General features: G+C 43.2%; 1 protein-coding gene across 9 annotated transcripts in view; it reads left to right on the top strand.

Annotated features, from left to right (window-relative positions):
• The window catches only part of syne1b (spectrin repeat containing, nuclear envelope 1b), a 150,420-nt gene that overhangs the window by 625 nt on the left and 122,900 nt on the right, over positions 1–26,895 (top strand). For 6 of the 9 annotated variants that reach the window (XM_031828583.1, XM_031828585.1, XM_031828587.1 and 3 more), the window contains exons 1-9: positions 13,010–13,573; positions 17,389–17,450; positions 22,767–22,862; positions 23,075–23,158; positions 23,516–23,536; positions 24,205–24,297; positions 24,534–24,718; positions 24,976–25,172; positions 25,905–26,014. In XM_031828583.1, the coding sequence (XP_031684443.1) occupies positions 13,495–13,573; positions 17,389–17,450; positions 22,767–22,862; positions 23,075–23,158; positions 23,516–23,536; positions 24,205–24,297; positions 24,534–24,718; positions 24,976–25,172; positions 25,905–26,014 (927 nt within the window). In that variant the 5' untranslated portion in view covers positions 13,010–13,494. Of the gene's footprint in view, positions 1–13,009; positions 13,574–17,388; positions 17,451–22,766; positions 22,863–23,074; positions 23,159–23,515; positions 23,537–24,204; positions 24,298–24,533; positions 24,719–24,975; positions 25,173–25,904; positions 26,015–26,895 lie in introns of those variants that run through there. The other 3 variants (XM_031828591.1, XM_031828582.1, XM_031828581.1) reach the window with 2 other exon arrangements.

The raw sequence follows: 26,895 nt of genomic DNA, 5'->3' as shown, positions 1-26,895 counted from the left end.
GAGAAGATATGCATGATTCTGAAAACAAGGCTGTGTTCGTAATAGCCTTGTGTGTACTGCCACTGCAGTGCTGCCTGAGGGATAGGCTATGGAGAGAATTACTCCCTCTTCTTAGGATTGCCTATCCATTCATCCTATAACAGGGAATAAGGCACCTCTTTTGTTATCTTGTTGTTGAAGTCTTTCTTTAACTAAAGTAATTGATAATTGAATTAAGGTGACTGATGAGATGGATTTAGAGAATTCCTGCAACAGGAGTGGTCACCATATCAAGGGGAAATGTTTTGATTTTAAAATAGCGTAATCAGAATGGATTATCATACAGTAAATGTGTCTGTTGGTGCCTGAGCCATATACTACACAGCTCTGGTTGGTGCCTGAACCATATACTACACAGCTCTGGTTGGTGCCATTGAAATAAAACACAATTTCCTGTTTGCTCTAAACCACACAAAATGTTCATGCCACTTCCTCACTATCTATTAAAATATGTTCGTCTTAGTCACGGTCTTGTTTTCTAGAAGTAGAGCAATGCTATTTGGTGAAGTGTCAGAGATATGGTCGCCAGGCATCTCACACTTTGGTTGTCATGGAGCCCAATGGTTGCTACAATGAAACTTCATAGCTACAGTATCTGTATGTCTTTGCTATCAGAACTTAATGATCAGCATTAAACACAGTTTGTAGGAGTTTGCTTGGTTTTTACTTTGTGGTTGGCATATGCTTGGGTGCTAGTGCTTTTAGGTCAGGTATGACATGACTCAAGAGTAGGCCTAATTGGGTCCACAAAATTAGTACCTTTTGGGTATTGTAACTTCATATCTTTTAAAAAATAATTCTGACATAAATAGCACCTGTTCAACTTTACATTTTCATTGTTAGAACATGGAGAAAACATGACGGTGAAAACTTGGAGAATGGTTGGGGTTACGTCGGTTCAAATCTTCCCAGAACTCTCAAAGGGTGCACGAAGGGACACGTCAACATACTGAATTATGGCACTTTAGCAAGTATTTATTCATATTAAAAAGAGTCATTGAATTTCCCATGTGGTCTATATTAAAGGGCACTTCATTCAACATAACAAGCTTTTAAAATGCAATATTGGTGCACAATTTCTACTTAAAATATATCAAAGGGACGCAATAGGTACTCATTTGGCGGAACGACCCAGTTCAGTATAAAAGTGTGATTCCACAAACACAGACATGGGATGACCTATTTCTGTACCGCAGAGTCTAGTCCTGGAAAAATTATAAATGAGGATTTACAAATAGGCACAGGCAATCTTGCTTAAAAGTCAAATTTAGTCTAAGAATAGGCTTGGAAACAAAGACATTGGTTTCACTCTCTCGACTCATCCCTGCTGTGTCGGATGGTGCATACGATACCGTTGGTGTACTCCCTGTATCATAGCCAGTCCTAAAATTATTAATTTATCTGTTCCCTGAAATGGACGTCAGTGGCCCAACCCAAAGTCTGTAACAAATCCACGGTCAGTGTGCTGGGCATGGGTAAAACCTGATACCATTCCTGTCTGTCCTTGGAAAGGCGTCAGATCAATACAGGGAGTCTCTCTGTTGGTGTTACCCTCCTGTTACAAGGGCATCAGGTCGTCACCACCATCCCCTGATAGGGCCCATCCCTGAATTGAGAGTCTAGGTTTTTAGCTTGTAACTTGAACCGTCACCTATGGGACTTTTGCCCATAGAAATTCTAAATCCACCCCTGAATTGAGAGTCTAGTGTCTGTAGTCCCAATTATCTTCCTACCCCTTCCTCTTGGCCCCAACCTGTCAATGTTTGCAGATCCAAAGGGTCAAAAGCAGTGTATTGTTGGAACTCACAGGTCTGAAAACATCAAAGGGGTTAGGGTCAAGGGAAAGGGGTAGGTGGCAAATTGGGACCGAATTTGTGCTTGTAACCTGCACCTTCACGTGTGGATGTTTTGTTACTGATAAATTCAGCAGGCAGATTGTGTGTGTGTGTGTGTGTGTGTGTGTGTGTGTGTGTAGGTGTGTGTGTCGCTCATTACCATAGGTACTGTGTTATAAAACATCTGTGTGTGGTTGTACCACTGCTACCCGATAAGTAACTTCCATCTCTTTGGGAGGATGTTTTTTTTCCTGTTCGTTTATCTTGAGCTTTTTCTAATCTATGTCAAATTTGAACAGTACGTGTGGACATAAAGGGATACTTTGGGATTTACTTCCAAAGAGTCAGATGAACTCGTGGATACCATTTTTATGTCTCTGTGTCCAGTATGAAAGAAGTTAGAGGTAGTTTCGCCATCCAATGCTAATTAGCGTTGACTGGAAGTCTATGGGTATATTAAGCTAGCATGCTCATTTCCAAAATCTCAAAGTATCACTTTAATTGTGAGAAACAATAAGTGCCAATAGTCCAAAACACCTGCCATTTGAATGGACTGTATCTTCTCTTAGACGTTAAGTGCCCTATTTTAGGGAACTTTGAGCGGTTCTGGACATTTGGGTGTACCAGGCACTCGGTGAATTTCTTAGGGTCCAGTGCCTTATAGTGCCAGAAAGCCCCATCTGTCTGATTTCCGCTAACACTCAAGTCAGTGAAATGGGGCCATATTTGTAGTCACTAAATATGATCCTATTTATTTTACAGTTATAAGAAAGGTGAACTCTTACAGTAAGTAATTTACAATTTGATTGTTACTATATTTTGAAAACATTTCAGTCATCATTCCCCCACTTTTGTTTTACCAGAAAGGTGAGTTCCAGACCTTTCTAGAACTATGCAGCATTACTAGTGATTGTTTATTGCCATCTCGTAGAAAATAATTACTTTTGGGCATGTCTATTTAAGAGGAAATCTACATTTTGCCATAACGTTCAAGAGTTAATCATCATGTGGTTTTTGATGTGGAGATGCTCTCTTAAACTATACATAGCTGAATAGTGTCTCAATTGTATAGGTTGTGAGATGTAAAGTGAAAAGCTTGGTATTTTTATTATAAAATTTTTGTGAATAAGTCATAGTCTTTGAGAAAGATGTGATGTTGACTGAACATAGGAACGATAAAGGCTATCTATAGTTTTAAAACTTTCCTCTGTGTGTGTGTGTGTGTGTGTGTGTGTGTGTGTGTGTGTGTGTGTGTGTGTGTGTGTGTGTGTGTGTGTGTGTGTGTGTGAGTGTGTATTTTAGAGTGCCAGTGTATTTGTGTGTTTGTGCGTGTTTTTGTTTGAAACCTTAGTTTCAAGCCTTTTGCTTACACCATGCCTAAACCGCAATCACGTCACCAGGTTGAAATATCAAAACAAACTGAACCAATTATATTAATTTGGGGACACGTCGAAAAGCATTAAACATTTCTGGCAATTTATCTAGCTAGCTTGCAGTTGCTAGCTAATTTGTCATATTTAGCAAGCTTGCTGTTGCTAGCTAATTTGTCCTGGGATTTGTCCTTGTCCAAGGTCCTCTACTCGGACAATTAATCCACACAATAAAACGGTCAACCGAATCGTTTCTAGTCTCTACTCCTTCCAGGCTTTTTCTTCTTTGGACTTTATATGGCAATTGGCATCTAACTTTCATAATAAGGTGTATTACCAGAACTGACCGACCTCAGTTCATCTTTCAATTACCCATGTGGGTATAACCAATGAGGAGATGGGAGAGGCAGGACTTGCAGCGCGTCACAAATAGAACTGACTTCTATTTTAGCGCTTTGCAACGCAGACACTCGTTGGCGTGCGCGAGCAGTGTGGGTGCAATGATTGAATAACATGTATGTGTACATTTATTTTGCAACGAGAGCTGTGTGGTCAGCATGTTAGGCAATGCCCAGGCTTGAAGTGGGCATGTGCTAACCTGGCTCAATGTCAGTGTAAGGTAAAGCTTTTTGCTTAGTCAATGACAATCTATTGTGTGTACGTCTTACCAAACAGTGGGTTGGCCTATATGTTTGACATCCACCTGCATGTTTGAGTGCTTGACAGGTAAACTCAACAGTGATCAAAAGCCTATTCATGTAGGCTACATTTACAGAAGTTACACAAGATGCAGTTCTCTATCCTTCCTCTTTCCCTGAAATGTCCATTCATAATATTTTACCCCCTAATATATATTTTTTAACACCTAATTGGCTACTTCCTAATAAGCTACTGCATTGCTGACATTCTTCTTCCCTCAATCACAACCAAGGCTGTGTCCCAAATGGCACCCTGGTTCCTATATAGTGCACTACTTTTGGCCAGAGCCCCATGGGCCTTGGTCAAATGTAGTGCACTACATACGTAGGTAATAGGGTGCAATTTGGGACGCATCCTAAAGCTGGAAAGGGCCCCCATTCTATGAATGTACAGAAGGTCCCCAGCTCTACCAGTAGCAGAGGTTACTGAGTTTCCATAGCTTGTGGCTGAAAGAAAGAGGTATTCTGTAGGTAGGTCACATCTGGAACAGATCAACATAATGGTAGACTTCAGGCCAGGGTAGTGTCGTGCATTGTGGAGAAGTAGCTAGTTCATTAGGGCATGCAACAGAAAACGTCCAGGTACTCCCACTCTGTTTGTCTGTTTTCTTTCGTTTGGTGCCTTATGAACACAACCCAGAACTTACAGGGAACACAACGTCTTGTCACAAAAAGGAGATATCCTGTGGAGAAAGTTACCACCTTCTGTCAGGCTGTTGGGGTACTGACGGATTGAATGGTCTCATCTTGATGATGATTTACGTAATTCTCTTCCTGACATGTTTTTTGGTTGGGCACTTCGACTGGAAACAAGTCTAGTACGCTATGCTTCAGAACCATGTGAAATTATGACAGGATTTATCCTCTAGTCTGCCCAATTAATTTGTGCTTCCTGAGAGTCAATATAAATTCTCTGTCACTTGCCCTTGGGAAACATTTGGCCTCAGACATTGGGAATCTGCATACCATTTACACACTGCTTTTGGCCGAAACATGTTTGCGCATGGTTAATGACTAAGTATTGAAATTGAACATTCATAGACAGTGCTGGCCATGTCATTTAATCCAAACATTTAGCAGAACCATTGCATAACGTTAGACTAGAGCACCATGGAATCCATCCAGTCCGACAGATCCTCCTCATACGGATGGATGGGGACTCTCAGGTTACCACTGACATGTCTTTTACTGCCAGGAGAGACCGGAGAGTAGAGTGGTGTGTATGACTAGCCCAGCCCACCCCAGACCGTCCAGCTTTCAGAATGACATGACTGACTGAGCCCTTGTGGTTTCCCCTTTTATGGCTGGTGATGGTGGTCTAAGGAGGATGTAAAGAAACACTGCCAGTGAAGGGTTTCAAATCAAATCAAATTGTATTCGTCACATGTGCCAAATACAACAGGGTGTTGACCTGACCATGAAATGCTTACTTACAAGCCCTTAACCAACAATGCAGTTCAAGAAATAGAGTTAAGAAAATATTAAATAAATAAACAAAAGTAACACAGTAAAATAACAATAAAGAGGCTATATAAGTAAGTCAATGTGCGGCGGTACAGGTTAGTTGAGGTAATTTGTACATGTAGGTAGCGGTAAAGTGACTATGCATAGATAACAAACGGCGAGGACAAACAGGGGAGGGGGAGGTCAACGTAAATAGTTGGGGTGGCCATTTGGTTAATTGTTCAGCAGTCTTATAGCTTGGGGGTAGAAGCTGTTAAGGAGGCTTTTGGACCTAGACTTGGTGCTCCGTTACCGCTTGTGGTGCGTTAACAGAGAGAGCAGTCTATGACTTGGGTGACTGGAGTCTGACAATTTTTGGGCCTTCCTCTGACACCGCCTTGTATATAGGTCCTGGATGGCAGGACCCATGCCAAATCTTTTCAGTCTCCTGAGGGTGAAAAGGGGTTGTCGTGCCCTCTTCATGACTGTCTTGGTGTGTTTGGACCATGATAGTTTGTTGGTGATGTGGACACCAAGGAACTTGAAACTCTCGATCCGCTCCACTTCAGCCCCGTCGATGTGAATGGGGGCGTGTTCAGCCCTCCTTTTCCTGTATTCCACGATCAGCTCCTTTGTCTTGCTTATGTTGAGGGCGAGGTTGTTGTCCTCACACCACACTGCCAGTTCTCTGACCTCCTCCCTAAAGGCTGTTTCATCATTGCCGGTGGCCAGTGTTGTGTTCGTCTGCAAACTTAATGATGGTGTTGGAGTCGTGCTTGGCCAAGCATGCGTGGGTGTACAGGAGGGGACTAAGCACGCAACCCTGAGGGGCCCCCATGTTGAGGATCAGATGTGGCAGATGTGTTGTTGTCTACCCTTACCACCTGGGGGACGCCCATCAGGAAGGTTCAGTTACAGAGGGAGGTGCTTAGTCCCAGGGTCCTTAGCTTAGTGAGCATTGTGGGCACTATGGTGTTAAACGTTAAGCTGTAGTCAATGAACAGCATTCTCACATAGGTGTTCCTTTTGTCCAGGTAGGAAAGGGCGGTGTGGAGTGTAATTCATATTACATCATCTGTGGATCTATTGGGGCGGTATGTGAATGGAATGGGTCAATGGTTTCCGGGATGATGGTGTTGATGTGAGCATGACCAGCCTTTCAAAGCACTTCATGGCTACCAACCTGAGTGCTACGGGGCAATAGTCATTTAGGCAGGTTACCTTCGCTTTCTTGGGTACAGGAACTATGGTGGTCTGATTGAAACATGTAGGTATTACAGACTTGGTCAGGGAGAGGTTGAAAATGTCAGTGAAGACACTTGCCAGTTGCTCCGCGCATGCTCGGAGTACACGTCCTGGTAATTTGTTTGGCCCTACGGCCTTGTGAATATTTACCTGTTTAAAGGTCTTGCTCACATCGACTATGGAGCGCGTGATCCCACAGTCATCCGGAACAGCTGATGCTCTCATGCATGCTTCAGTGTTGCTTGCCTCGAAGCGAGCATAAAAGGCATTTAGTTCGTCTGGTAGGCTCGCGTCACTGGGTTTTCCTTTGTAGTCCGTAGTAGTTGGCAAGCCCTGCCACATCCGACGAGCATCAGAGCTGGTTTAGTAAGATTCAATCTTAGTCCTGTATTTACGCGTTGCCTGTTTGATGGTTCGCCTGAGGGTATAGCGGGATTTAGTGTCCTGTTCCTTGAAAGTGGTAGCTCTAGCCTTTAGCTCAGTATGGATGTTGCCTGTAATCCATGGCTTCTGGTTGGGATATGCACGTACGGTCCCTGTGGGGACGACGTCGTCGATGCACTTAATGATGGTGCTGGTAACTGAGGTGGTATACTCCTCAATGCCATTGGATGAATCCCAGAACATATTCCAGTCTGTGCTAGCAAAACAGTCCTGTAGCGTAGCATCCGCGTCATCTGACCACTTCTGTATTGAGGGAGTCACTGGTAGTTGCTGCTTTAGTTTTTGTTTGTAAGCAGGAATCAGGAGGATAGAATTATGGTCAGATTTGCCAAATGGAGGGCAAGGGAGAGCTTTGTATGCGTCTCTGTATGTGGAGTAAAGATGGTCTCGAGGTTGTTGTTGTTTTTTTCCCTCTGATTGCACATGTGACATGGTAGAAATGAGGTAAATTGGATTTATGTTTTCCTGCATTAAAGTCCCCGGCAACTAGGAGTGGCGCTTCTTGATGAGCATTTTCTTGTTTGCTTATGGCTTTATACAGCTCGTTGAGTGAGGTCTTAGTGTGAGCATCCGTTTGTGGTAGATAGTGTGGTCTACAGCTTAGTATGGTCTACAATTTAGCTTATATACAGCTTAGGTACTCTACCTCATGAGGTATTGAGACTTCCTTAACATTAGACATCGCGCACCAGTTGTTATTGACAAATAGACACACACTCCTGCCCCTCTTACCAGATGTAGCTGTTCTGTCCTGCTGATGCACAGAAAACCCAGCCAACTGTATATTATCCGTGTTGTCGTTCAGCCACGACTTGGTGAAACATAAGATATTACAGTTTTTAATGTCCTGTTGGTAGGTTCGTCTTGAACGGAGATCATCCAGTTTATTCTCCTGTGATTACACATTGGCCAATAGAACGGATGGTAGAGGCGGGTTACCCACACACTGACGAATTCTCACAAGGCACCCCGATCTCCGCCCCCTGTATTTCTGTCTTTTCTTCATGCGAATTACAGGAATTTGGGCCTGGTCTCGGAGAAGTAGTATATCCTTCGCGTCAGACTCATTAAAGAAAAAATCTTAGTCCAGTTCAAGGTGAGTAATCGCTATTCTGATATCCAGAGCTCTTTTCGGTCATAAGAGACAGTAACAGCAACATTATGACAAAATATGTTACAAACAATGCGAAAAAACACACAAAATTTTGCAGTTGGTTAGGGGCCCGTAAAACGGCAGCCTTCCCCTTCCGTGTGGGATCACCCTCCCTTACAGGAACCACAGTGATAAGCATAGGGCGAGAACCCACCCACCAGATTTCATTCTGGTCCCTCACAATCAGCTTAGCACAAACAGGTTGTATGCAGTTTGCTCTGTGGATTTGTGAAGTGGCACTGACATTTCTATGTCATATGGCTCTATATAGAGCCCAGACTCCGTTTCTGACCATTCATTTTCATTCATTCATACATTTACAGGATATTTAGGCTACAGAGGAGGCTGGTGGGAGGAACTGTAGTAGGACAGGCTCATTGTACTGACTGGAATGTAATAAATGGAGCGGTATCACACACGTGGAAACCGCGTTTGACTCCGTTCCATTATTACATTCCAGCCGTTACAATGAGCCCAAGCCATTACAATGAACTCGTCCACCAACCTCTTCTGTAGATGTGAGAGAGTGGTGATTATTCTGTCAGTCTCCATACATGAGATCATATCAATCAAGCTTTAAGCTGTAAACTGTAGATCATTGAGTCTGTGAGCTCTACCCTGAGAGGACCTGGCAGCTGCTGCTGACACTGTCTGGGAGGTAGATTAGCGGAATCTCTTACAGCCGAACCCCCCCCCCCCCCCCCTCCTCTCTCTCTCCCTCCCACCCCCACACACATAGATCATTTAATAATTTTACTTATTTTCTGTCATTGTAAAGCCACGCACCAGATGTCACTGTTTCCTGTGCAAGTTCAGATGTTGCCTTATCAAACTTGTCTGGTTGAAGTCAAGTGCAGAATCAGTCCATGCCCTATAGCCCTATATCATTATTCTATGCTTGTCAGGACTACAAAGTACTGTTGCTGTCAGGTAAATGGAGCAACAGAGTGAGTGGGCTTTTACAGTGGTCCCTGGTGACCTGCAGAAACCTTTGGAGCTGAACTACACTACAGTGTGCTTCTTGCCAAAGGTATCATCATGTCCTAAGATCGCTTAAAGTACAACATCACTCATGTAAATGACTTCTACTCTGGGGTTGATGGGGTTTGTGTTTGCTCCTGGGTCTATCCCCTTCAATGCCACTTAGACTACATCCATATTGTAGTGCTTACCTACCGTATGGCAAACTAAATTGAATTAATCGCCTAATATATAATGCTGGAGAAAATGAGACCAGCTGCATGTGACCTGATATCAGATGCCCAGTAGATATTGTCATGGTTTAGAATAGTCTTGCACAGTATCATTTTATCTAACTAGGCAAGTCAGTTAAGAACAAATTCTTATTTTCAATGTTGGCCTAGGAACAGCTCCTTGTTCAGGAGCAGAATGACAGATTTTTGCCTTGTCAGCTCGGGGATTCGATCGTGCAACTTTTAAGTTGCTAGTCCAACACTCTAACCACTAGGCTACCTGCCGCTCCAAGAAGCCTACTGATTCCCCTAAAATAGCACAATAACTCTCTCTGAGTTCAGGACTGGACAGCTCCTTCATACACTAGATGAATGTACAGTTTATTCAGCGACACTTTATGAGTTTTCCACCCTCAATACCAGCAACATGCAATGCATGTACTTTTTTTCTTTCTATTTTTACTTTAAAAGCTTTTTCAGTCAGAACTGCCTGACTAACAGGGTCCTGTACTGTAGCACCGAAAGGGTGTGACGAGCACTAGTCTAGTGTATATATAGTCTGTCAGAAAAAAGCTTTTAGAGGAATAGCTGCTGTGGTCCAGAAAGAATAAAAGGCTTTCTGTGTTGCATATGACAAGCAACCAGGTACTAAATGATATTCATTCTATTGTGTGTTTTATTCAGGACGGTGGTGCTGTATTAGACTGGTCCCAGATACACTTTATATACAAAAGTATGTGGACACCCCTTCGAATTAGTGGATTCCGCTATTTCAGCCACACCCGTTGCTTACATGTGTGTCAAATCGAGCACACAGCCATGCAATCCCCATAGACAAACACTGGCAGTGGAATGGCCTGACTAAAGAGTTCAGTGACTTTCAACGTGGCACCGTCATAGGATGTCACCTTTCCAACAAGTCAGTTCATCAAATTTCAGACCTGCTAGAGCTGCCCCGGTCAACTGTAAGTGATGTTATTGTGAAGTGGAAACATCTAGGAGCAACAGCGGCTCAGCTGCGAAGTGGTAGGCCACATAACTCACAGTGCTGAAGCAGTACACTCACTACCGAGTTCCAAACTGCCTCTGGAAACAACGTCAGCACCAGAACTGTTTATCGGGCACACAAGCCTAAGATCACCATGCACAATGCCAAGCGTCAGCTGAAGTGGTGTAAAGCTTGCTGCCATTGGACTCTGGGGCAGTGGAAACGCGTTCTTTGGAGTGATGAATCACGCTTCACTATCTGGCAGTCTGATGGACGAATCTGGGTTGTGCGGATGCCAGGAGAATGCTACCTGCTCCAATGCACAGTGACAACTGTAAAGTTTGGTGGATGAGGAATAATGGTCTGTGGCTGTTTTTCATGGTTCATGCTGGGCCCATTACTTCCAGTGAAAGGAAATATTAACGCTACAGCGTACAATGACATTATAGACGATTCTGTGCTACAGTTTGGGGAAGGCCCTTTTCTGTTTCAGCATGACAATGCCCCTGTGCACAAAGCGAAGACCATACAGAAATGGTTTGTCGAGATCAGTGTTGAAGAACTTGACTGGCCTGCACAGAGCCCTGACCTCAACCCCATCGAACACCTTTGGGATGAATTGGAATGCCGACTGCGAGCCAGGCCTATTTGCCCAACATTAGTGTCCAACATTAGTGACAACTCAGGGGATGAGCAAGTTATGGTAGTCGATGTAGGCTTTTCTCCCAAACAAAAGTGAATTGTTGCTAACTCTTTAGGATAGATTAAGTATTTTTACAGTGTTAGGTTTTTTTAAAGGGATTTTGGCAATAAGCGTCTCTGTTTTCAGTATGAAGTAAGTTGGAGAAGAACAACTGGAAGTCTATGGGTATCTACTAGCTCGCAAAATGACCTCTTACTTCCTTTGTACTGGACATAGAGACATAAAAATGGTATCCACGTGTTCCTCTGACTCTGGGGAAGTAGATAAAATCCCGAAGTATCCCTTTATCATTTTAACACTAACACTTCCATGTTCCATCCAATCTATATCCTTTAAAGGGGAAGGGGAACACTAGAATGCCAGCTAATTGTAACTGTCAATCTAAAGTGTTTCCATTCCCCTTTAAGCTTTAAAAAAAATTTTAAACTCTGTTTATTAAGTTTTACACACACACACACACACACACACACACACACACACACACACACACACACACACACACACACACACACACACACACACACACACACACACACACACACACACACACACACACAGACAAGACAAAGCAATATAAATAATATACTCAACTAGAAAAAAAATACAAATAAAAATACAAATAAAAAAAATAGCTTTAAAGATACCATACTTTAGACAAGTTAACCCTTTAAGCTTTTTAACACCACGGTCATTAGTATTGTGAAGCTGCTGTATACAGACAAGGTAGTGAGTATTAACTGGACCTGAGTCCAGTTTGTTGTCCTGCAACTGGTTTCTTGTCCAACGTTTCACTCTCTCCACAGTCAGTCAGACAATAGGCTGATTGAGACTTCTCCAACTATGTCATAAAGTGGGCGTCTGGTAGAGGGAGACAATAACTGTATTCACATACATTCAGGCAGGAGCTATCAAATACCCTTACAACTTTATTGTCCCCACACGGAAATTCATTGTGCAGCTGTGAGTACTGCACAATGTAAGGAGGGTACACGAGAATTGAAGAGTTCAAGAGAACATTTGAACCTAAAGTAAGAAATAATAGTTTGAACTCTAATAAAACAAGTTACAGATCAAAATAGTTTATAACTGTGGCCTTCACATTGTAGAATGACTATTGTAGGCTCGTTTTGAGGTACTGTTAATCAACAGAGAGCATTCATTTACTTGATTGCCTGTGGGGAAATCCCTAGGGGAATCCTATGGTACTGTATCTAGTTTGGTCTCACAACAATAGCCCTGACAATCAGAGAGCAGGTGGCTGATGCCATCTACCAGCTATGAAATAAATCATTTAGAACGGTTGTCCCATGCTGAGCTATTGTAGCATATTCTTGATACTATTCTGGTCTTTGTGGGAGGGAAACTAACGTAATATATATCATTACTATAATTCAATTTTAGAAGAAATTAGTGTAATACTGTATATAATTTAATAAGACGGACCTGCTAGCATTGTGCTGGCCATACATTTATTGTTATGTATTGTATTACATTATTAATAGTGCATAAAACACAGTACTCTTTGTTTGAGTGTCCCACAGAATTATAGTTTCAGTTACAGCAGATTAGATCTAAACCTTGTATCCACACACAAACGCACACACACACGCACGCACGCACGCACGCACGCACGCACGCACGCACGCACGCACGCACGCACGCACGCACACACACACACACACACACACACACACACACACACACACACACACACCCTGCTTGAGATAATGCAGCCAGGGCAGCCTGTGACATCAATGCCGTCCCTTGTGCTGATTGGTTGAGCAGTGCTCCAAGCTGATCCCCCCTGCTTCTGTCTCAGATGGATGCTGCTGCGGGAGGGAGGCAGGGCTACTGGGAGGCAGGGAGGGAGGCAGACAATGCAGCGGGGGCTGGGCAGTGCACACATCACATGCACCACACATCACATCCACACAACACAAGCATAGCTCTTCTGGATATTGGGAGAATAACAGGAAGAGGAGGGAAGGATGGGATGGAAAAGATTGTATGTATCTGTCTCTATTAGAGGGCTTTCCACTGATCTCTGTGTGTTTGGTCGTGTGTGTGTGTGTGAGGGGTGTGTGTCGGGGTAGGAGGGGATTGAGGCTGCAGCAGGCAGTCAGCCCCCAGCAGCTCAGCTCTGTGTTGTCACCGGGGAAACAAGCGACCAACCAGGCTGAGGCAGCCCAGACCTGTTTTGCTTCCTGCCGCCTGGAATAAAAGGGAAAGGAACAGCTCTGTTTTTCCCCTCTTTCCTCTGTTTTTTCCCCACTGTGGATAGCCTTTCATCATCAACTCCCACAGACAGACAGACATACAGAGGCTCACAACAATCTTGCAATGTGAAGGGCACAGGGAAGGAGGCAAGGAGTGTGTGTGGATAATGGCTCACTATAAGGATGTAGCCGTCAAAAAGACCTCTTCTCTCAACCTGGTGACGGGATTCTTTCAGTATCTCCGCGGTAAGTAGGCCAGCAGCAGTGATTTCTATAGATTGTCATCTCTCACTGCATCCCATCCTCTCATCCTTAGTGGATGATTGAGTTCATGCATATGGAAAATAACAAGGAACCAAGCTTGGATTGTGATTTACATGGAGGTGAACCAGATGCATGAACCAGATATATACAGACACAGCAATACTATGTATGTAAGGCATATGGTGGAGGATTTAGTTAAAAAAATAACAAGGAGTTTACTGAGGCTTTGGTTTAGCTAGGTAAACCAGATACAGCACTATGCATGTTGTACGCTTCACTGGGCATCCCTGTATGTGCATCACTGATGCTCCTTCAGATTACACTATATGCCTTTGAGTTAATATGGGTTCTTTTCTCTCTATGGAGGCTATCTATTGTTAGCATAGCCCTGTTCTCCAGCATCACGTGACCAGAGAGTATACTTTAAGTGCGGATGTTTAAAAATGGCCACTGTGTATGTGCAGCATTGCTCAACCTACTGACACATATGCACATGTCACTGTGTGTTTAGTGAACTACAAACGCTGTGCAATGCAAGTCACCCTTTTCTTCTATGAAGCGACAGATGTTTTGTGTAGTGTGAAATCAGAAATGTTTTATGCATGAGGCACAGAGTCTGTCTGCATATATTATCCCCCTCTCTACAAAAGCGCAGGCTGGGGGTGACCTGAAAGAGTATGCATGCCGTTATTGGTGGGTTGGACACTGAGCAGTGAGTCTGCAAGATGTGTGAAGCTGTGAACAGAAGTCTCCTCTGCTTATGATACCAGTATCATAATATTTTTTACATGGCAAAAATGAATACTTGTGAGCTAAAGCTTGGAAAAATAAATATATGTGAGTTTGATGATGTTTGTTTCCATCATTAGGGCTGTTTTCCTAAAGAATTTAAATATGCTTTGTGTTTTGCTTCCTTGCCACGATACTAACGAGTATCATGATGCTGGTAATGTCCTGGCTCCGATGTTTAGTCATTAAGTACAGTTGAAGTCGGAAGTTTACATACACCTTAGCCAAATTATTTTAAACTCAGTTTTTCACAATTCCTGACATTTAATCCTAGTAAAAATTCCCTGTCTTCGGTCAGCTAGGATCACCACTCTATTTTAAGAATGTGAAATGTCAGAATAATAGTAGAGAGAGAAAGATTTATTTCAGCTTTAATTTCTTTCATCACATTCCCAGTGGGTCAGAAGTTTACATACACTCAGTTAGACTTCTGCAGAAGTCGATGCCTCTCCTTGTTCGGGCGGTGTTCGGCGGTCGACGTCGCTGGTTTTCTAGCCATCGCCGATCCATTTTTAATTTTCCATTTGTTTTGTCTCTTTTTCCCACACACCTGGTTCTCATTTGCCTCATTATATGTTGTGTATTTAACCCTCTTTTTCCCCCATGTCTTTGTGTGGTATTGTTTATCTGTTTCATGTATGTCTGGTTGCGCTGGGTTATGTCAACCCATATTATATTTCGTGTTCGTTGTGCCGTGTGCTTTTTGTTCGCCTAAATAAAAGGCTCTGTTTGCTACCCACTATCTGCTCTCCTGCGCCTGACTCCCTTGCAGCCATTTACGCATACGTATTTGGTAGCATTGCCTTTAAATTGTTTAACTTGAGTCAAACATTTCAGGTAGCCTTCCACAAGCTAAGGGGTGCATTTTGGCCCATTCCTCATGACAGAGCTGGTGTAACTGTGTCAGGTTTGTAGGCCTCCTTGCTCGCACACGCTTTGTCAGTTCTGCCTACAGAATTGTATATAGTATTGAGGTCAGGGCTTTGTGATGGCCACTCCAATACCTTGACTTAAGCCATTATACCACAACTTTGGAAGTATGCTTGGGGTCATTGTCCATTTGGAAGACACATTTGCGACCAAGCAATAAGCTTTAACTTCCTGACTGATGTTGTGAGAGGTTACTTTAATATATCCACATAATTTTCCTTTCTCATGAAGCCATCTATTTATCATCTATCCCTCCTGCAGCAAAGCACCCCCACAACTTGATGCTGTAACCCCCATGCTTCACGGTTGGGATGGTGTCTTCGGCTTGCAAGCCTCCCCCTTTTTCCTCCAAACATAACGATGGTCATTATGGCGAAATAGTTATATTTTTGTTTCGTCAGACCAGAGGACATTTCTCCAAAAAGTACGATCTTTTTCCCCATGTGCAGTTGCAATCTATAGTCTGGCTTTTTTATGGCGGTTTTGGAGCAGTGGTTTCATCGTTGCTGAGCAGCCTTTCAGGTTATGTCGATATAGGACTTGTTTTACTGTGAATATAGATACTTTGTAGCTGTTTCCTTCAGCATCTTCACAAGGTCCTTTGCTGTTGTTCCGGGATTGATTTGCACTTTTCGCACCAAAGTACTTTCATCTCTAGGAGACAGAAAGCGTCTCCTTCCTGAGCGGTATGACGGCTGCGTGGTCCCATGGTGTTTATACTTGTGTAACATGGAAATTGCTCCCAAGGATGAACCAGACTGGTGGATATCTACAATTTTTTCCTGAGGTCTTGGCTGATTTCTTTTGATTTTCCCATGATGTCAAGCAAAGAGGCGCTGAGTTTGAAGGTAGGCCTTGAAATACATCCACAGGTACACCTCCAATTGACTCAAATTATGTCAATTAGCCTATCAGAAACCTCCAAAGCCATGACATAATTTTCTGGAATTTTCCAAGCTGTTTATTGGCAGAGTCAACTTAGTGTATGTAAACTTCTGACCCACTGGAATTGTGATACAGTGAATTATAAGTGAAATCATCTGTCTGTAAACAATTGTTGGAAAAAATGACTTGTGTCATGCACAAAGTAGATGTCCTAACTGACTTGCCAAAACTATAGTTTGTTAACAAGAAATTTGTGGAGTGATTGAAAAAATAGTTTTAATGACTCCAACCAAAGTGTATGTAAACATCCGACTTCAACTGTATGTCCACATGTTCCATTGTTGTACACCTAAATGTTTATATATGTGCATTCTAGGAGCTGTAATTGTGTTGCAGGATGCACCAATGTATCTCTCCTCTCTTCATCTCTTCCTCTGATCTTCCATACCACTGCATAACTTGCTTCCTCTTTCACCTCCTCTATGCCAGGTTTTCCCTAAACTCGGAACCCCAAGGGGTGCACGTTTTTGTTTTTGTCCTAGTACTACATAGCTGATTGCAAATATCAACTAATCATCAAGCTTTGATCATTTGAATCAGTTGTGGAGTGTCAGAGTAAAAAACAACATTTGGGGTCCCCATGACCGAGTTTGGGAAACTCTGTGCCATATCCCTGCTTAGATTACTGTGTGGTCTGGGGCTGCGCAGATCAGAGGTCTACACTCGTAAACAGAATGGATACTACTCACAACTCAATTAAATATTCACATTGTTTGTGAATGCACTTACTTGAACAGGCTGCAAGAAGCGTTGGGAATAGAGAATATACTTGAGCTATAAGGCATGGGTGGGGTGGGGGGGGGTGGTATATGGCCAATAAACCATGGCTAAGGGCTTTTCTTAGTTGCGGAGTGCCTGGATACAGCCATTAGCCGTTGTATATTGGCCATATACCACAATCCCCTGAGGTGCCTTATTGCTATTATAACTGGTTACCAGCTTAATTAGAGCAGTAAAAATAAATGTTTCATCATACCCGTGGTATACAGTCTGATATACCATGACTGTAAGCGAATCAGCATTTAGGGCTCGAACTACCGATGAAACAGGGGAGGCAGCAGTTGTGAGCAGGGTAGGCAGTTATCTTGTGTGACATCATGTATTGACCATGTTCTGTACCTCTTCAATTCCAGATGAACAAGAGGCCGTACAGAAGAGGACCTTTACAAAATGGATAAACTCCCACTTGGCAAAGGTAAGAAGATATCCTTTACTATGTCTTTGTGCTTCAACACAACACTTGATAAGATATGTGTTGTGTGTTAACACATTATGATGAGTTAACTATCATGCCACCCGCAGCTTCCCTTTCCGTATAGGAGCGGAGATGATGAAATAACATTATTACAATGGTATAATCACTAATATACAGCAATTGTATCACTATGATAATATTGCTATCCCGAATATTATCCTGACCTTTGTTATCAGATGGCTGTAGTAGTATTGTACTGCTGTCTTTGACCGCCCAGTTTTATAGCTGCTCACTGGACAGTGGCATTTCAGTAGTCCTCGTGACCCTGTGTGAACAGAGATTGGACCATGAGATGAGGGTTGTCATCCAATCATAATGATTCTGCGAGGCACCTCCTAGTGTAATGGAACCACATTATGCAAACAAAGTGTCAGAGGTTTTTATGTCAATTTTGTACACGTGGAAAACTACAGTTTGATTGCGGCCATAATAGACAGTTCACATTTCAAGATTTGTCTTTCATCATCCGAATGTTTGGATTGAGATCCGTGTGTTTCTCAGTTTCTCAGTAAGCTTACAATATGCCTGCAGCATGCCTTGCCGCGCCAATGTGATGGACAGAGTAAAGTTGACTAGGAAGGTAGAACTATCTGTGTCACTGTGTTGTATACAGGAGATCACCAGGGCAGCATTTTAGAGAAGATAATACCTGTAGAGTAAAGCTGTGTGTGCGTGTGCGCTCGTGTGCGTGTGTGTGCTGCGTTTGTGCCTATAAGTATGCCTGCACACTTGTGTGTGTGTGTGTTTGTGTGTGTGTGGGGGCGTGCGTGTGTGTATTTATTTGTCCATGGCTAGATTTGGCAGGCAGGGAGAGTTTAGCAGCACGGTGCAGATGGAGAGTGTGATGTGGGAGGAACATTTCTCTGCAGGAAGCAGTGTCTGCTCCAAAAGGCCATATGACAGTTCAGCTCTTTAACACTATAAACATACTCATCATGAGTTATAGCTATATATAAACACATAGGATAGCTCATAATGTCATCATCATCATCATGAGTGTGTGCATAACGCATTACAGATACGTGCTTCATAGATACTGTTAGTGCCAACCATGTTTTCTTGCTGTATTTTAGACAGCCAAGTTTTGCTGGCTCAAAGGTTTTCGGTGACACAGCACATTGTGCTGCTGCTTGGTCAGACAGGGTGACTAATCAACTAGTACAGGGTTTAAGTTTTGAACCCAGCGGAGAGATCTGTCTTTTGTCCTGTCAGATTTGGCCCACGGGGCGGCAGTTCAAAGCGAATCTGAGTAATGTGGCTGGCCAATAAGTCACCACGGAGGTCTATTCCTCATTATTCATGCTGTACACTTATATGCCCCCCCCCTCTCTCACACACACTCTCACCTCTCTCTCTCTCTCTATCTCTCTCTCTCTCTCTCTCTCTCTCTCTCTCTCTCTCTCTCTCTCACTGTCTCACTCTCTCTCGCTCTCTCTCTTTCTCCTTTCCTCTCTCCATCTCTCGCTCTCTCTCTCTCGCTCTCTCTGTGCATACCAATGAACCTGTAGAATAAGCCTAGTCATGAGCCTCTCGCTCCAGTTCACTAGGCTACTGCTACTGTAGGAGGGATTCAAATCTCAATTCTTATCAGTTCATCTTTCAATCAGTTTATCTAATCTCATCTAAACCTTTTCCGTCAAGTAAGCAAGCCATTCTGAATGGATTACGATAGACCACATGACGGGTGCCTTAAAGTTCCCATTTTAAAATAGATTTTTTAATCAAATTCTGAATGGAACAAAATGTAATATGTTGGTTTTATGATGGAAAGTGCTGGCCCTTTTAGTTTGAACTTTCACTGGGCAGTCACGCTTTTCCCATTGTGTCCATTTCCTCTCACGTTACCAAGCACTTTTCATTGATTGAATGACAGTGTGTGTGTGTGCACATGCATGTGCGTGTGTGTATGTGTGTGTGCGTGGGTGCGTGTGCATGTGCAATGTGTGTGTGTCATGACAGTGAAAATGGGGCTTGTCATGTGACTCCTATTTTGTTTGTCACAAAACCCAGGATGGGCTTGATGTTTTTTTTTTTTTAACCTTGTGACTCATTTAAGTGTAATGACATTCTGGAGATGTATGGTTTGTGTTACCGGTCAAATAGTTTAATGTAATTTCTATATTTAAATTGATCTTGTTGTTAGGATACTGGTGGTCATAAAGGAGGAATAATATTATCTAAAAGACTTCCATTGGATTCTGTTTTTGAAGCACAGAAAATAGCACAAAAAACCAGTGTATACTTTTCACACTGTTGTACTCCACAGTCCCAGCCAACTGCATCCTGTCGTCCTGTCATGAAATGTGACGAGTTGTGAAACGAACAGCTCAGCCTGCCAAGACAATTCCCACAAAGATCAGCGTTCCATTAATTAATGTATTGTTTTCGTGTATGATTTCTGAGAATGTTCTGTGTGTTTCATGATGTAGTTTGCTCTGTCACCTTAACTCCGGCAGAATTCCCTCAGCTCTGATAATACATGGATAGTTGGATACAGTGTGTTACATGAAACAACTATGCCCAGCTAGGGTTAAGTGGACCCATGCTCTGATTTTGCTCTGAATCACACTGCCTCAGGCACGGGCACCTCGCCATCTCAGATGCACAGGCACCATCTTTTAAGCTGCAGGGGAGCTCTTTCTGTTCTCTTTATAGTCCAGCCGTTAGCTAGCCAACAAGCTCTGTTCAGTCTGGACTCGTCTGTAGCTGGCTCTGCTTTCTTTTCTCCTCAACACAAGGGCTGGGGAGAGGGCTGTTCAGTCTGGACTCCAGCCTGTAGCTAGCTAGTTAGCTCTGCTTTTACTCCAACCTGTATAGTAGCTAGCTAGCTCTGCTTGTACACCAGCCCGAAGCTAGCTAGCTCTGCTCTATTTTCTCCTCAACACAAGGGCTGTGCGAGAATGAATGTGTTGTGTTTCTAGGATTTACTTATTGAAAGATTATAGTGGATTGTAATAAGATAATGTCTTTAATAACTTCTTATGGCTGCAGGGGCAGTATTGAGTAGCTTGGACGAAAGGTGCCCAGAGGTGCCCAGAGTAAACGGCCTGCTCCTCAGTCTCAGTTGCTAATATATGCACATTATTATTAGTATTGGATGGAAAACACTTTGAAGTTTCTAAAACTGTTTGAATGATGTCTGTGAGTATAACAGAACTCATATGGCAGGCAAAAACCTGAGAGGAAATCCAAACAAGAAATCTGAGGTTGGTCGATTTTCAACCCAAGCCCTATTGAATTCAAATCAAATCAAATCAAAATTGTTTTGTCACATACACATGGTTAGCAGATGATAATTCGAGTGTAGCGAAATGCTTGTGCTTCTAGTTCCTACAATGCAGTAATAACCAACAAGTAATCTATCTAACAATTCCCAAACTACTGTCTTATACACACAAGTGTAAGGGGATAAAGAATATGTACATAAATATATATGAATGAGTGATGGTACAGAGCGGCATAGGCAAGATACAGTAGATGGTATCGAGTACAGTATATACATATGAGATGAGTATGTAAACAAAGTGGCATAGTTAAAGTGGCTAGTGATACATGTATTACATTAAGATGCAGTAGATGATATAGAGTACAGTATATACATATGAGATGAATAATGTAGGGTATGTAAACATTATATTAGGTAGCATTGTTTAAAGTGGCTAGTGATATATTTTACATCATTTCCCATCAATCAATTCCCATTATTAAAGTGGCTGGAGTTGAGTCAGTGTGTTGGCAGCAGCCACTCAATGTTAGTGGTGGCTGATTAACAGTCTGATGGCCTTGAGATAGAAGCTGTTTTTCAGTCTCTCGGTCCCAGCTTTGATGCACCTGTACTGACCTCGCCTTCTGGATGATAGTGGGGTGAACAGGCAGTGGCTCGGGTGGTTGTTGTCCTTGATGATCTTTATGGCCTTCCTGTAACATCGGGTGGTGTAGGTGTCCTGGAGGGCAGGTAGTTTGCCCCCGGTGATGCGTTGTGAAGACCTCACCTCACTACCCTCTGGAGAGCCTTACAGTTGTGGGCGGAGCAGTTGCCGTACCAGGCGGTGATACAGCCCGCCAGGATGCTCTCGATTGTGCATCTGTAGAAGTTTGTGAGTGCTTTTGGTGACAAGCCGAATTTCTTCAGCCTCCTGAGGATGAAGAGGCGCTGCTGCGCCTTCTTCACGATGCTGTCTGTGTGGGTGGACGAATTCAGTTTGTCTGTGATGTGTATGCCGAGGAACTTAAAACTTGCTACCCTCTCCACTACTGTTCCATCGATGTGGATAGGGGGGTGTTCCCTCTGCTGTTTCCTGAAGTCCACAATCATCTCCTTAGTTTTGTTGATGTTGAGTGTGAGGTTATTTTCCTGACACCACACTCCGAGGGCCCTCACCTCCTCCCTGTAGGCCGTCTCGTCGTTGTTGGTAATCAAGCCTACCACTGTTGTGTCGTCCGCAAACTTGATGATTGAGTTGGAGGCGTGCGTGGCCACGCAGTCGTGGGTGAACAGGGAGTACAGGAGAGGGCTCAGAACGCACCCTTGTGGGGCCCCAGTGTTGAGGATCAGCGGGGTGGAGATGTTGTTGCCTACCCTCACCACCTGGGGGCGGCCCGTCAGGAAGTCCAGTACCCAGTTGCACAGGGCGGGGTCGAGACCCAGGGTCTCGAGCTTGATGACGAGCTTGGAGGGTACTATGGTGTTAAATGCCGAGCTGTAGTCGATGAACAGCATTCTCACGTAGGTATTCCTCTTGTCCAGATGGGTTAGGGCAGTGTGCAGTGTGGTTGAGATTGCATCGTCTGTGGACCTATTTGGGCGGTAAGCAAATTGGAGTGGGTCTAGGGTGTCAGGTAGGGTGGAGGTGATATGGTCCTTGACTAGTCTCTCAAAGCACTTCATGATGACGGAAGTGAGTGCTACGGGGCGGTAGTCGTTTAGCTCAGTTAGCTTAGCTTTCTTGGGAACAGGAACAATGGTGGCCCTCTTGAAGCATATGGGAACAGCAGACTGGGATAGGGATTGTTTGAAGCCTGAAATGTGGCAAAAGGTCGCAAAGTTCAAGGGGGCCGAATACTTTCGCAAAGCACTGTACATGTATGTTTGAGGAATTTTAATTATGAGATTTCTGTTGTCATATCATCCCGTTAACGGAATTGCAGCCCTAAGAAGTTTTAAACAATAGGTGGTCTATAATTTGTAACAGTATAGCCTACCAATTACCAATTAATTCATGTATTAGTTTCACTGTTGAATCTTCTCTTCCCTAGCGTAAACCACCTCTAGAGGTCACCGACCTCTTCGAGGACATCAAGGATGGGGTGAAACTTCTGGCTCTGTTGGAGGTGCTGTCTGGACAGAGACTAGTAAGCACTGCTCTTAATATATACAGTCATTGGTAATGCTGGATTATTCTGTTCATGCTACAGAGTTCAGTCGCATTTAATTACCATAATATTGTATTGAACTTTCTTGCTGTATTTAATGTGAGCGCTCTGGTAAGATTTTGTGTATTTACAGTACTCCATATGGAAAATACATTTAAACTTTACTTGTACCCTCCCTCCTCTCTCCCCAGCCATGTGAGCAGGGCCGCCAGCTGAAGAGGATCCACTGGGTGTCCAACATCGGCACCGCCCTCAGGTTCCTCGAAGGCAGGAAGGTAAGCACGCCCTCAGGGTAACTACACAGTATTTTCCCTGTGTATTTTGTCATAGCTCGAGTTTAACATGTAAACCTAAGGGCCCATTCGCAATGTCACATATCTTCTAAGGGTTTTATTCAAAACATTTGGCCCAGGCTTGTGAAAAGAATATTCATCTCCGTTTAATGCTAGCGGTTTGAAAATACGACATTGTATCATAGTGTTTATGAACAAAGATAGATAAATGAAGGCAATGCGTGAAAATGTGTATCTATGCAAGGCCATACGAATGGTACATCCTCTCTCAGTCAGTATTGCTTTGAGGCTTGTATCTTACTGTGACCTTCTCTCACCATGCCTGACCTCTGACCTCAGTCTGTGTACCGAGGATCCCCGGTCAGTGGCTGCCTGTAAAACACACTGTGTTCATATACTGTATGCATTCTTTTTGTTTAATTCACGGTATCTATTCCTAGCTATTCTTTGGTTGAGCCATTATTTTCCTCTTTGTGCATCTTGACTATTGTAGTGCCATCAACCAGGTGCTTTCTGGTTGTCATGCATTTTGTATGCATTTTGAAACTTTGGAGTCAAATCTTTCCTGCCCTCTCCTTTCTCCAAACTTTGTGAAATAGTCACATCATCAAAACAAATCCTACAAAAAGACGAATGTAAATATGCAGCAACCTTAATGTCAACTAGTTTGCTCATCCAAAGTTTGTTACAGTGGTATTCACTCCATTGGCTTTATTGTTACTGTCCTGCCAAATTGAGTACTCTACAGCTTTTATGTTTTTCCTTTGTTGAGCTTGGCTGTTTCTGCCTCACCTGCTTCCGCTCTTCCAAATATCACGTTGTTGCATCAGAGAGCTGATTTTGATGGCTGTGAAAGAAAAAACATAAAATCGTCATTACTATGCCAATGGCCCACTCACTCAACAATGCCTTTATTTGTTAAACATTGTTTCAGAATGTACCTATGTATGAGTACATGTATTTCCCAGACATTTCATTTCATGACAAGTTGTGAATTGCAGTTAAATTGGGGTTTTCTTTCCCAACAGATCAAGCTAGTCAACATTCATGCCACTGACATCGCAGACGGTCGACCATCCATTGTCCTAGGGTTGATATGGACCGTCATTCTCTACTTCCAGGTAATGTGTTGTTGTATCTGGTCAGTTTGACACTTACATGTTGTAATATGACTGTCTGTGATTTTTAACAGTGTCTCACAACTCTCCGTGAGTGGTCTTCAGTGTTGTTTTTACCTGTTATATTGAGAAGTGACACCTTAATGCACTTTTTTAATCTAATTGGATCTACATATAGTTATTTGATGTTGCTATGGTTACTCACAGCATGTTTGCTCTAATTGCTGACCCTCTATCAGATCGAGGAGTTGACCAGTAACCTACCAGCCCTGGCAGCCCTGTCCAGCAGTACCTCCTCAATGGACAGCATGGCCAGTAACTCAGAGACGGGCAGTCCCCCTATGAAGAGGAAGCTAGTACCCAAGAAGTTCCAGGGCAACGCCAAGAGGGCCCTGCTCAGATGGGTGCAGTACACCGCCGCCAAGTACGTATGCCATTATACATTTGGCCAGCTTTTCTAACCAGTGCTCCAGCGGGCAAAACGGGTTGAAATGATGTCATTACAACTAAATTAAGACCAGTTCAACATCATTTTCTCTACCATTTTCTCCACTTCAGCCAAGAGTATAGGAAACAGAGCTGTCTGTATCACCCGAACTGTCTGTATCATAATTTGAGTTATCATTTCAAGAGTGCTCTGCCACCGGCCCGCTGTAAACATATACTTCTGTTTGTCCCAAGGCGTCAGGGCATGGAAGTGAAGGACTTTGGTGCTAGTTGGCGGAGCGGGGTGGCGTTCCACTCTGTGGTCCATGCCATCCGCCCAGACCTGGTGGACATGGAGGTGGTGAGGAGGAGGAGCAACAAAGAGAATCTGGAGGAAGCCTTCTCATTGGCCGAGAACGAGCTGGGCATCCCACGCCTGCTGGATCCAGAAGGTTACTACCTCTCTTCTATTTAATGAAAAATAAAAGATTGCTTTGTCAAAATAAGCGTACACTCCCTCACTCATCCCCAGCTCCGGCTGGTACATAGGGCAGCAACAAAGGATCTCCACCTCTGTCTTCCATGATGCAAAAACTATGCAATTCCTACAGAACTTTATGGAATACTCTTTTAAAGTTTTCATTGAAGATTGTGCGAGGTTTATTTATGGGTGTTTCGTTCCTTCAAAGTGTTGTTGATACGTCTGTCTGGAGATAATAATGCAGACTGCAGCTCAGCAGCAGTCACTTCAGGAGAGATCAGACTCCTGAGCCCTGAGGCTTCATTACAAACCTCAATAAATGTCTGTGTTTATCATGGCCCTCGTTTTCTCAGAGATCAGGTCAGCGATAGAGATGACAGGAGACATTTATAATTAGATGTCAGTGTGTCAGAGGAAACAGAAAATGTAGTCTCCTTCAGGGCACAAATGTGTTCCCTGTTTTTACTGTGTCATATTTGTTATAGAAATGATGTTCCTGCCCGGCCTGTATTTGACTCTATATATACATTTTAAATGACCACAGTTTACATACGGCTAATCGAAAGTGGCATATAGACCTATAGACACATCAATCATACTTAATTGACATACTGTAGTTTGCTTGATGGATACCACTAATGTCATTGTTTTATTATTTACTACTTTCACGCCAGACTCTCTCTCTCACTCTCTTCTTCTGCAGATGTGGATGTAGATAAACCGGATGAGAAGTCCATCATGACATATGTTGCTCAGTTCCTCAAGCACTACCCCAACCCCCACCACTCCGAGACAGATGGACAGGAAGATGAGGTACCAAGCTATATTCACTGTAGTCCTGAGTCAAGTACTGTATTGGCATGGGCAAACTCAGTGTTGTGTTGTAATGCTTTATTTAAGTGATAATGCCTGAGAAGCCAGTGTTTGGAGGATATATTGGCACAGGTTTTGTTCGTCTCGGGCCGGCAAACCGCGCCAATATATCCTCCAAACACCGGCTTCGAGAGCATTATCACTTTTATACAACGGGTTACCAACATATTCAAATAATGATTGACATATTTTCATTAAAATCGTTATTTGGATGAATTTATTAATTCTATTTAATCCTTCCACAAGATATAGTCCCAACACAAATCTAGGGTTGCTACCCAAGGTTTGGTTGCCAGAGACAAGACCCTGTCGTTAAGTCTTTTTGTTCTAAATCTATGGACATGACCCAGTTGTTCGTTCTAAATGTTTCGTTGCCATGATGGCTGTCAACGTCCTTATCCCTTGCTTGCTGGCTAGCCAACTGTGGATCTTTCTTTGGATACATCCATAACAATGACCTTATGATGTGAGACTTCGTCTGGCATAGAGCATTGTCTCTCTCGCCAGACCATTGTTCAGAAGAGATAGCCAACTACACAGCTAACACAATCACTTCAAACTAAAGCTGGAATGACAGCAAACTAGCTGCATTTCTTGTTTTTCTATTGACATGTCTTTGTATATATCCACAAAAATTATGGTAATTCATGATTTCGACTGGCTGATAAAAGATGCCAGCCTGTCTGTCTTATCTTATTGTGCTTGCTGTGGTACTGCCGACATGTTCATTACCATAGGACAGCTGGAGATCGAATTTTAATATTGAAACAATGTTTCAAATGTCAGAGAGACAGACAGCAAGGTTATTACAAATCTCCGCT

This window comes from Oncorhynchus kisutch, linkage group LG7 (genome assembly GCF_002021735.2).
Source record: "Oncorhynchus kisutch isolate 150728-3 linkage group LG7, Okis_V2, whole genome shotgun sequence".
Lineage (NCBI taxonomy): Eukaryota > Metazoa > Chordata > Actinopteri > Salmoniformes > Salmonidae > Oncorhynchus > Oncorhynchus kisutch.
Note: the sequence above shows the minus strand (reverse complement) of the source record. Positions and strands in the feature narration are given on the sequence as shown.